This window comes from Protomyctophum bolini (genome assembly GCF_963924005.1).
Source record: "Protomyctophum bolini genome assembly, chromosome: 11".
Lineage (NCBI taxonomy): Eukaryota > Metazoa > Chordata > Actinopteri > Myctophiformes > Myctophidae > Protomyctophum > Protomyctophum bolini.
Genome location: NC_137872.1, coordinates 3989664 through 4002163, shown reverse-complemented (window position 1 = coordinate 4002163; position 12500 = coordinate 3989664). Strand labels below are relative to the sequence as shown.

The window sequence follows — 12500 nt, the reverse complement described above, 5'->3', positions numbered from 1 at the left end:
AGTACAACAATGGGCAAACACAGCAGCAAGATTTGTGAGTTGCTGTGATAGGAGAAGGATATCAAATGGAACACAACCACCCTAAAGACTAATCATTGTGTATATTCCTGCACTATACCTGCATCGAGTGATCTCGGTACATAGAAGTTGATCTATTGAAGATTCTGACCTTCAAATGTACGTAATCTTTGTTTTGATTGTATTGCTGTATTGTTGTATTGTTCTTTCTGCTTTGGCAAAAAACGTATGTTTTCTCATGCCAATAAAGCCCTTTGAATTGAATTGAATTGTGTGTGCGTGCGTGCGTGTGCGCGTGCGTGCGCGTGTGCGTGTGTGTGTGTGCGTGTGCGTGCGTCTAACTCACCAGGTATGTCAGCCAGTATGAAGGCGCTACAGTACTGAGAGGGGGAATGGACCAGGACCCGGGCCATGCACTGAACGCTGGCCACCTGCAACGTCTCCTCGCCGCTCACCAGCAGCTGGGAAGAAGAGAACACACAAAGGCCAGGATCCAAAACCGTGTGAGGGGAAAGATTCAGTGTGATTCTACATCTCATGCAGGTTCCCAAAGGCCAGGATCCCACCGTGTGAGGGGAAAGATTCAGTGTGATTCTACATCTCATGCAGGTTCCTAAAGGCCAGGATCCCACCGTGTGAGGGGAAAGATTCAGTGTGATTCTACATCTCATGCAGGTTCCTAAAGGCCAGGATCCCACCGTGTGAGGGGAAAGATTCAGTGTGATTCTACATGATGGGGTTCCCAAAGGCCAGGATCCAACCGTGTGAGGGGAAAGATTCAGTGTGATTCTACATCTCATGCAGGTTCCCAAAGGCCAGGATCCCACCGTGTGAGGGGAAAGATTCAGTGTGATCCTACATCTCATGCAGGTTCCCAAAGGCCAGGATCCCACCGTGTGAGGGGAAAGATTCAGTGTGATCCTACATCTCATGCAGGTTCCCAAAGGCCAGGATCCCACCGTGTGAGGGGAAAGATTCAGTGTGATTCTACATCTCATGCAGGTTCCCAAAGGCCAGGATCCCACCGTGTGAGGGGAAAGATTCAGTGTGATCTACATGATGGGGTTCCTAAAGGCCAGGATCCCACCGTGTGAGGGGAAAGATTCAGTGTGATCCTACATGATGGGGTTCCCAAAGGCCAGGATCCCACCGTGTGAGGGGAAAGATTCAGTGTGATTCTACATCTCATGCAGGTTCCCTAAAGGCCAGGATCCCACCGTGTGAGGGGAAAGATTCAGTGTGATTCTACATGATGGGGTTCCCCAAAGGCCAGGATCCCACCGTGTGAGGGGAAAGATTCAGTGTGATTCTACATCTAATGGGTTCCCAAAGGCCAGGATCCCACCGTGTGAGGGGAAAGATTCAGTGTGATTCTACATGATGGGGTTCCTAAAGGCCAGGATCCCACCGTGTGAGGGGAAAGATTCAGTGTGATCTACATGATGGGGTTCCCCAAAGGCCAGGATCCCACCGTGTGAGGGGAAAGATTCAGTGTGATTCTACATGATGGGGTTCCCTAAAGGCCAGGATCCCACCGTGCGAGGGGAAAGATTCAGTGTGATTCTACATGATGGGGTTCCTAAAGGCCAGGATCCCACCGTGCGAGGGGAAAGATTCAGTGTGATTCTACATGATGGGGTTCCTAAAGGCCAGGATCCCACCGTGTGAGGGGAAAGATTCAGTGTGATTCTACATCTCATGCAGGTTCCCAAAGGCCAGGATCCCACCGTGTGAGGGGAAAGATTCAGTGTGATTCTACATGATGGGGTTCCTAAAGGCCAGGATCCATCCGTGTACTGCAATGGGATCAGTTTGTTGAATTGAGTTGGTTGAATTGATTTTATTTTTATTTTAGAGTGGTGCAACTCGTATACGGAGTAGTAAGTAGTAAGTGTGTCCCTGGCTGGCTGTGTCCGAGCACGAAAATAGCATTTGGTTTGTTTTCACAACCAAGTGCACTGTTGCGCAGCCTAACACAAACACATATTAACTGTTTAATGTTTATATGATGAGTTTGGGTGTGACAGTACAGTACAGTACAGTACAGTACAGTACAGTACAGTAGAGGGACCCCCTGGGGACCCCCCACCCAGTAACTCTGTCATCCATCAACCGTTACGGACGCGGGGCAGCTCGCCGGAACCGGGCCGGCACCCTGGGCGCGTTCATGTGGAAGTTCTGGGGACCCCCCAGGGACCCCCACACGGAGTTGCATCACTCAGTTCAGTGGATTTTTTTGCCATCGTCGTCTCCAGTCATCTCGGTTCTCCATACATCTGGCCAGCTCCTTTGTGCTTTCTGCACCAGCATCTTTCTTTAGTACGTCCACGTAGGTAGGTGTGGGACGTCCTCTCGATCGATGCCTGTGTGTTGGTTCCCACAGTACAAGCTTTTTGGCCGGGAGATCTTGATGTCGGTGGCAGTGGCCAGCTAGTCTCATCCTGCCTTACTGCTATCTTCTCTTATACACTTGGTAATGCCCCGTACAGACGCTTGTTGGTGATGTGCTCATCCTGGTTGATGTTCAGTACCACACGTAACATTCTGGTGTAGCACCCGTCCAGGGATTTCTGTAGGGCTTGTGTAAGTGTCCAGCATTCACAGCCATAGAGGAGGACGGACTCCACGGTAGCAGAGAAGAAACTGATCCTGATGTGTCGGGGGAGGTTGGATTTCCACACACTGGTCATACCGTTAAGAGCTCGCCAGGCAAGTGCCTTCCTCACTTTAAGGTCCTTCTCTGTCCTCCTCTGCAAAGGTTTTATAATATCCTTGCCTTGAGTTTTGATAGCATTCGCTCGTGAGGTTGAACCGTACAAATTAACTTCCTTCTCATTATACGTGAAAGTAACGTCATTAAATCAAATGAAATCACTGGTTGTTTCAGAGACATTTCTTCCAAGGACAAGACGAAATTATCGATTGTCTAATCAAGTTTTTGAACATGTGAGGGTACCTAGCCTAGGGGACACGAGGAGAACATGTGAGGGTACCTACCCTAGGGGACATGGGGAGAACATGTGAGGGTACCTAGCCTAGGGGACACGGGGAGAACATGTGAGGGTACCTACCCTAGGGGACACGGGGAGAACATGTGAGGGTACCTACCCTAGGGGACACGGGGAGAACATGTGAGGGTACCTACCCTAGGGGACACGAGGAGAACATGTGAGGGTACCTACTCTAGGGTACACGGGGAGAACATGCAAACTCCACAAAGAAAGGCCCTTTCGCCAACCCTGCCTCGGGTATGGGCACACCAATTACATAAAGACAATGAATCATTGAATGATGGGTTATTCAAAACAGCAATTTAAAAAATGAATATTCAGTTACTTATTAAGCTTATAATTTTTTTTGTTTTCGTCAACTATAATAACCTGCCCCCTTAACCTGCCCAGGAAATGAATCCCAATGCATTTTTCCCATAGGCATTTCAAAACGTATTTATTTAAAGACCTTTTAAGCGTCGTACGAAGCCAACTCATGACAGAAGAAGAAAAACAACAAAAAAATTGTTAAAACCTGCCGTTTTTTCTACTTTCTAATTCTTTGTTTGGCCTGAAAAATTGTGTTTGTTGTCATGATTTGTCACGACAAGAGTTGCCTTTGTCCGCGGCGTAAACGTCTTTAAATAAATACTTTCTGAAAAGTCTATGAGGAAAATGAACAGGGATTTATTTTCCGGGTCTCTCGAGGGGGGCGGGACTGCGACGCTCTATAGCGGCAGGTGGATAGGCAAGGAGGAGCGAGGTAGGATGAGCCTCTCAGAGCCCCAGGTCTTCTGTCTGCACCGTGCAGCCCAACAAGGTATTCCCAGCCTCCACACACTCGGTCATGCAGCCCACCTTCTGAGCACCAACCCAGGACACTGCCTTCATAGCCACAAGCTCCCACTCATCCCGGGCTTCCGTCTTGAAGCCATGGAGCCAGATCAGAGCCAAAACTGTGGCCCAAACGTCCCCGGTCACTGGTGGAGGCTTTGACTTGTCCAGCTCCTCCCGAGTCTTCCCCAGCACAGTGGTCAGCTCTGGAACTACGGTCCAGAATCCAGAAGCCTTCTGGAGGGTGATCACCTGGAGCAATGGGTCTATAGCCTGGGCTGCCTGCATCGGCCTGCCGTGGCTGTAACCGCGGCTGGAACCGGGTTCAAGGTTACGCAACCGTTCCATAAAGCGGCTAGAACTTTGAGCTCTGCAGCGCCGCGGTGGACCGCGCCATGATCCATTTGGACCATCTACGACATCTTGCATCGTGTTTGTTGGTACTGGAACATTTCTGCGTAGCAGAGGTCCTCGCACGGCTTCCCCACTTCCTCTGTTGATGGCGACGAAGGCAGTGAAGGCACTGCTCACGCCCGATTGGACGCTGAGTTCCACCACCCTCTTCTTCACAGCGTCATCGTGCTGCTGCTCCCCCTCATCCTCCTCATCCTCCTCCTCATCCTCATCATCCCCCTCCCCCTGCTCCCACACCTCCTGCTCCTCCGGCTCTCTCTGCTCCAACTCCAGGGAGCGAATCAGGCTCCGAGCCCCCAACCTGTGGACTGTCAATCCAGTGTCCTTAGTTTTGAGACCGAAGCGGAGTTTATTCTCAGAAGGTTGACCCGCCAGGCTGTACTTCACCGTCACGCGGCCTTCACTAGCCCCCGAATTCTTTCCAGTGAGCTGGGCGTAAATGAGCGACCGTTGGCCGTGGTAAAGGGTCGTGATCGGCGGAGACAGAGGTGTTACAGACACTCCCTTTGGCAGGTCCCACGAAACGGAAATATTGACCACAGTTGGCTGCAGGGCAAAGCGAAGGGACTGCATCACTTTGGGCTGCAACCTCTCCGCTCCTGTGACGAACTGGGCGTGACCTCCTCCCTGCTTGGCCATCCCAGTGACGAGAGCAGAGCTGGCCCCCTCCCCGATGCCGAAAGTGAAGCACCTGTGAGAACCTGCGTTTCTTCTCACCAGATTTAGCACCTCCTCGGTATTCTGCACCTCGCCGTCAGTAAAGACAAAGAGCTGTCTGGGCTGATTGAGAACGCAGGGCTGCCCGTAGATGTGTCCGAGAGGCTTTAGGATTTCCGTCCCGCCCAGATCAGCAGACATGGTCTTGACTTTCTTCAGAGCTACATCCACGGTGGTCTGGCTGTACTCCACACTCGCAGGAAAGAGCTGGACATAGCGACTTCCAAAGCCAAAGATGTTGAAGCAGCAGCCCATTGGCAAGCTTTTCAGCAGCAGTATCAGTGTGTCCCTGGCGCTGCCCATGCGACCCGCATTACGCATGCTGCCAGAACGATCCACTAAAAACAGAAACTCTCCACGTGAAGCCAGCGATGACATCACAGCTTGGGGGAACTCGGGGTACAGGCTCAACATGATCACCGGGTCACCCATCAGAGAGCCAGGCTCGGCGGAATCCATTCCTGCCTCTACGACGGCAGCGGGCCGGTGGGCGTCTTTATAATAGACCAACAGTTCCACGTCTCTGTCAAACTTGTGCCCGTCGCCGAGTCGGACCGTGGCCCGAGTGTGCTCCGTGTTGAGGTACTGCAGCGGGTCCAGGGAACAGTTGGACTCTACTCTAGAGATGGGTCGAGGAGAGGTCACTCGGGCAGTGAAGGACAGACTGTAGGGCACCAGTGGAGCTGGAACAGAGGTCACCTGTGGCGGAGCGCTCCCTCCACTTCCACGAGGTCGGTAGCGGGGGTTGAGCACCGCGGGCAGGCAGAATCTCAGCCCGTCGTCAGCCTCCACGGCCAGCTCAATGACGTACTGCAGCCTGACGGAGGCGCTCTCCCCCGGAGGCAGACTGCCCACGCTCATGGCGAACACGTCGCGGCTCTGCTCGCTCTCCTCCAGCAGGAAGGCCTGCTCGCCCGAGCTCAGTGCGTCGTCGTACTCCTGGCGAGCCTCCCGTTTCTCCTTCACCTCGGCCACGACCTCGGACTGTCCGATCCTCGCGCTGAAATGACAGACGGCGGCGTCGCCCGGAAGAGGGAAGACAAAGACGGCCTCTATGGGGCTCTCCTCCTGGTTCTCGTACTGCAGGGTGGAGGTCACTGTGGCCACGTGGTCTCTCACCTCCACCTCCACATCGATGGCTTTCAGGGGAACCGCTTCCTTCTGGCCAGAGACCAGACCACATGCCATAGTGTCCAAATCGGCCATGCTGTTCGTATGAGAACCTATACTGTAACTGGGATGTCTGGATTTATGACACAACAACAATATCTGGGATAAAGGCCAAATATTCTGCCTCATAGAATATAGAATATAGACTCTTTATATAGGGCTTGGCTGGATGCTTGTCACGATGACGGTGCCAGTCGTCTATATCCATATATGGAGTTCTATATTGACCTGATGTCAACACTAGATGTCTCTCAAATATGGAGCTCTAGGTCAGCCCGGGCCAAATATGGAGATTGTAATATTAGACAGATTGGATAAGTTTGTATGATGTGTCCGATATCTCCATGTATGGAGACTGAATATATCCATTGGGCATCTCTCTTATACCCAGATGCGTGAATTAATATCCTGGGGCCAGATTCACAACGCTCATATTTTGATAGTGATACATTCATGACCATTCCCACGTTCGGTGTATAATTCACTATTTGGCCGTGACTTTGGTCGTACAGTCTGCTCATTTCCATGTCAGCTCGGAGGGTGACGTACCAGTGATCAAGCCAATGCGTATATGCATTTAGAATGCTTTAGTCTTCATGCTGAATCAATCAATAGTCCCCAAACCTCAAAAAAGCCCACCACATTCTACAAATGTCTTTTGAATCCTTTTATGAAAAACTTATGTTTCCATGTCAGTGGTTCTCAAACATATTCATGTCAAGGACCCCCACAAATATATAGTAATTGGCCGCCGACCCCCATGTGAAAATATGTTGTTCCAGGAACCCCCCCCCCCCCCCCCCACAGAAGCAAAGATTTGAGTTAAAAACGTTCACTCTGAAAGAATATCTTCAAAGATTTGCACAACATTTTCACGATAAAAAAGCAGACCTACAAGCTCGTAGCGCGGCACTCGGTGCCGCGCTATGAGCAAAATGGATTCTGCCCTCCCTCCTCTCTGTTTCTAGCACAACAGCATCACTATTGCCCCTATTGGTGCCCTAAACATTGGTGCCCTAAACATTGGTACACAGGGACACCACCAGGGACGGACATTGCTGTTCCTTTGAATGGTTGCACCGTTCAAAAACTGTAAATGCGGAACTCCCCGCGAGACAGACGTATTGTCGGTGCAGCCACGTACAGTAGACAGACGTATTGTCGGTGCAGCCACCTACAGTAGACAGACGTATTGACGGTGCAGCCACCTACAGTAGACAGACGTATTGTCGGTGCAGCCACCTACAGTAGACAGACGTACTGTCGGTGCAGCCACCTACAGTAGACAGACGTATTGTCGGTGCAGCCACCTACAGTAGACAGACGTACTGTCGGTGCAGCCACCTACAGTAGACAGACGTATTGTCGGTGCAGCCACCTACAGTAGACAGACGTATTGACGGTGCAGCCACCTACAGTAGACAGACGTATTGTCGGTGCAGCCACCTACAGTAGACAGACGTACTGTCGGTGCAGCCACCTACAGTAGACAGACGTATTGTCGGCGTAGCTGCACACGGTTCCGTCCCGTCCCCAGTGTAGACCCCCCCCCCACCCCGCCCCAGACCCCCCGTAAGTAAACACAATGCACTGCCAACTCAGTGAACTGCTCACACAGTTGTTAAAAGCCTCTCCTTAAAACAACCCAAACAGCAGCGAGCCAAGATCCGAGTCGTCGATATGAAACCGTTAACCCATTTAGGACTGAGGCCCAGATTCTACAAATGGTAAATGGTGCATTTATAATAGCGCCTTTAGCCAAGGCGCTTTACATAGATTGTGCATTACATTGACACACACACACATTCATACACCGATGGCGGCGGAAACCATGCAAGGCACCAACCAGCACATCGGGAGCAATTAGGGGTTCAGTGTCTTGCTCAAGGACACTTCGACACTAACTCTGAGGGGAGCCCACAGGGTTCAACCTGGCAACCTTTGCGGTTACCATCCAGCCACTCCCTACCCCTGAGCCACCGCAACCCATTAACAAAATGTTTCTATGTCAGTGGTTCTCAAAACCATTTCATGTCAAGGACATGAAATAGCTATGAGCTCTAACAAGCTCATAGCGTGGCACCGATGAGCTTGTAGATCTGCTACTTTTCAATAGCTATAACGTTTTAAAACAATGGTCAATGTGGTTTGAAAGCTACGATAAGACGGATGCGTTCCAGTCCTTAACGGCTTAAACTGACCCCGTAACGCGACACGCATCGCTTTTCCCAGACGAGGAAGCCTCAAATATTTCCCCCCCCGTTTTCGATAATCCGCCATGAATCCCACGTTCAAACAGGCGCTAATCCAGGAGGATTACACCCCTTTCATGATGGCGCGCGGACGGGGGGACCCTGGGAAGGAAGAGTGTGGAGCAGGATGTTTGCAAAGAGAGAGAGAGAGAGAGAGACGGACCTTTTTCAGAATGAGTGGCAGCGGGCAGCGCTCCGTGCCCAGACCGTGTTGTTGTTGCCCTTGGTTTGGACCGAGGATCCGGCTGCTGCTGCTGCTGCTGTTGATGTCGTCGGCGGCGTTGCTAGGGTGGAGGCTGGGGTGGTTGCTGCTAGGGTGGAGGCTGGGGTGGTTGCTGCTAGGGTGGAGGCTGGGGTGGTTGTGGTGGGCGGTATCTCCGGCTATCTGATCACTGGTGGTGTTCATGAGGACCGCCGCGGCCTCCGCCAGACGGACCAGCTGCTTCAGCAGACCTGGAAGAAGAAGAAGATGAAGTCATTCATTTCAGAGGCAGCGTTTGTGGCCGAACGGTTTTTGCGGAGCGGTCTTGATATCGGGAAGGTCGCTATAGTTCGTATCCCCCCCCGGACCGGCACGTTAAAATTACCACCGCTGATGAAGTGCCCTTATTGGACAAGGCATTGAACCTCTCTACCATGAAATGTTCTATGAGCAGGGCCTGGCTGTGAACAAGTTCTTGAGCTTAGTCCAGTTACCCTGGGTAAACACCTTTGCTTTCCTTTCACAATTTATAGGCATTTTAAGCAAGACGCTCTATGAAATCCAGAGCGATTTACAGTAAGTAAGCGAGACCAAAATACACGGTGGTGATACATCATAAAAGAACAGTGGTGTGTTGAGGTAACGAAGTACATTTGACTCAAGTTTCTTTCTTTCTTTCTTTCTCACCTTTATTTATACTCGGAAATACAGTATGCCCTCATACTGTACTTATTACCGGTAAGTCAAATTGTGAGGTGTTTGTACTTTACTTACAATACTTTTACTTAATACTCTTATTGGTTCCAAATATTGTATTTTAACTTTGTACTTTACTTTATATTTGAAAACTTTTAGTTACTAATACTATAGTTACTTTGTGGATTTTGATTGTTATTACAAAACATACATTAACCACTTCAGCTCTTCGACCATTTGAAAATAGCAGATCTGCAAGATCGCGATGCGACGCATTGCAGATCTGCTACGTCAGACCTTAATGGGTTAACCAACATTGGCACAAAGGAGGGTGATCAATTCACTGGCACCCTGGCATAAGTGTGAGAGAGAGAGAGAGAGAGAGAGAGAGAGTGTGAGAGAGAGAGAGAGAGAGAGAGAGAGAGAGAGAGAGGATTTTGGGGTTTAAAATAAACTACAGTATTTATAAAGGCAAATAAATGAAGTCCCTCACATTTGTATGTAAATTACATCCTGCACATATTAATTCTACATTCATTATAAAACTCTGAACTGTTGAGGGAGTCTGGGAGATATACTGTAGGTGGATTATTGCTCCGAGTCTAATTATCATTATAACAATGTGAGGAGAAGAAATGGGGGGGAGGGGGGGGGGGGTTATATTCGTGGACAATCACGTTGGGATTTTGTATGTGGTGTCATTAAAATGTATGTTGACATGATGGCACCCTTATCTAGAGAATAAAAAACATGGCAGCGATTCACCAGTGAACTAGCCCATTTTGGGCGGGAACCCCTTTGGGTGTTAGCGTCATGTTATGCTTTAGCTGTTGAAAAATAGCAGATCTACAAGCTCATAGCGCGCCACCGAGTGGCGCGCTACGAGCTTGTAGGTCGGCTATTTTTGAAAAATCGAAGAACGACTGACATAGAAACATGGCTTTTTCAGAAAACCGTCAGGATGTAGAAGACATTTTTAGAATCTGATCTCAGGTCAGAATGAAAACTGTCAGGATGCAAAAGACATTTTTAGAATCTGATCTCAGGTCAGAATGGGCTAGAGAAAAGGACTAAAGTCTACTGACTACTGCTTCATTGGTTGATGGTAAAGTAAAACGTAACATGTACTTGTGTCAGCACCAGTGTTGGGACGTAACGTAACATAAATAACGCGTTACAGTAACGCCGTTACGTTCGGCAGTAACGGTTGCTGTAACGCTTTATTTTTTTAAATTCAGTAACTTGTTACCGTTACTACATGGTGCGTTATTCCGTTACTCTTCCGTTATTTTTCATGTAGTCTCGATCGGGGGAGAATGAGAAGAACTGTCACGCTTGCCTTGCGGGGGAGGAGGAGGAGTGTGTGTGCGTTTGTGTGTGCGTGTGTGTGTGTGTACTACACGTGGTGATGCGCAAGTTTGTTTACTCTGACTAGTGTCATGGCGGCGCCCATATCGCAAATGGCTATATTCCTCCTTATTTCCTTCAACTGCTCCAATCCAGCACAAAGTACAGTCAAAGTAAGTTAAGTCCCAGCAAATTATGATGATCCCATTCCCACCGGCTAAACAAACGGTTTGTTTATGTCGGTCGCGCGTGTGTGTGTGTGTCGTGTGCGCCGTGTATGCACATCATGTGTGAGAGAGAGAGAGAGAGAGAGAGAGAGAGAGAGAGAGAGAGAGAGAGAGAGAGAGAGAGACACACTGAAAGAGGCTGCGCGTGTGCGTTCGTGTGTGTGTGTGTGAAGCCTAGCTAGTAGCTACTTTTGAGCGAGAGAGAGACGGACAGATACTGAAAGAGACTTTGCGCGTGTGTGTTTGATTATCAAATATTAATTCTGGTTTTGGTCTTACTTTGTTTATAAATCCAGACTCAAATTAGTATTGCCACCACCACCAATAAGAGCAGCTATCTCAGCCTATCTGCACAGTATACAACATATTTACTGGAGCAGTGTAACTGGAACCATCATGTTGTTGGTTGTAGCCTACTTGTATTTAGTTGTTTGCTATAAATATGTATTGATAGGCCTACATAGCATCATCACCACCAGTCCCCCCTGCTATTGGTATATTATTATCACTGTACTGAACTGAAGGCATGAATGAATGGCCTGGAAGTGGGAGCCCGTTTTTCTTTTTGAGTGGTGCAACCACTCTATTATAGACAACTATGTGTGTCCCTGGTTGGCTGGCTGTGTCCCCGTGCCCCTGGGTCTGAGCACGGAAATAGCATATTTTCTCCACCAAGTGTTTTGGATGCGGGGCGGCTCGCCGGAACCGGCACCGGCGAGCCGAGCCGAAAAGTAATGAAAAAGTTACTTTTCGAAGTAACGCTTTACTTTTTGGTTTAAGTAACAGTAAAGTAACTAAGTTACTTTTGAAATGATGTAACTAGTAACTGTAACTAGTTACTTTTTAAAAGTAACGGTCCCAACACTGGTCAGCACTGTTTAACAAATAAAGTAATCTAACTGAAATGGTACTCATTATTTCCCCTTAATAGATTGATTTTTTTAATATATTGTTCACCCCATGAATCTCTTTTCTAAATGAGAACGGAAAATGAGTCAATTAAAATAAAAAATGCATCTTCGCAGCACCTGTGAAGCCTCATTAATTCACTGTGTGGACATGACAATGAACGCAGACATTAAAATGATGTTTTCCATATGCAGTATGCATAGTTTTCCTTTTCTAATAATTACTATCACTGCGTAACTAGTAAATGTTCAGATAAGCATTTGTCACAATGTTATTTGTGACGCTGTTCATTGTGAGAAAGCCAAGGCGCCGGACTTAATTCCATACTTATCCAGACCTGGAAATTACAAAAAATATAATTCCATCATTTGTGTAGGAACTCTGCATTACATTAGGTTTTAAAAACCAGACCAGCAACATGGTTTTTTTTCCCTCTTTTTATTTATATCGGCACATATCGGTTTTTTTTCTTCATATCGGCGCATATCCGTCAGACATTTCACAGATACGATATGACCTGACCTGATATGTGGTGGTGGTCGTTGTCTGGTTCCTGTTCACATAGAACCAAGGGGCCAGCTATGCACTCCAATGTTGAAGCGCTGGGCCCTAGTGGTAAGAGGAAGGACTGCAGGCGGACCCGTGGATTCTTGACGAGGAAACCCCGTGCAACCGAGCGCCCAATGTAAAGCCCAGGTGCACTCTGGGTGCACTTCCGCATTTG

General features: G+C 48.8%; 2 protein-coding genes across 2 annotated transcripts in view; both read right to left on the bottom strand.

Moving 5' to 3' along the window:
• The window catches only part of mei1 (meiotic double-stranded break formation protein 1), a gene marked incomplete at both ends in the record, with an annotated part of 133097 nt that overhangs the window by 86057 nt on the left and 34540 nt on the right, over nucleotides 1–12500 (bottom strand). Inside the window, 2 exons of the mRNA XM_080776466.1 lie at nucleotides 365–479; nucleotides 8559–8848. Of these exons, the coding sequence (XP_080632592.1) occupies nucleotides 365–479; nucleotides 8559–8848 (405 nt within the window). The remainder of the gene's footprint in view (nucleotides 1–364; nucleotides 480–8558; nucleotides 8849–12500) is intronic.
• On the bottom strand, nucleotides 3786–6161 carry LOC308324333 (von Willebrand factor A domain-containing protein 5A-like; the record flags this gene model as incomplete). The annotated part of the gene is made up of 1 exon (XM_080776375.1): nucleotides 3786–6161. One exon carries the CDS (start codon nucleotides 6159–6161, stop codon nucleotides 3786–3788), a length of 2376 nt encoding a protein of 791 aa, XP_080632501.1.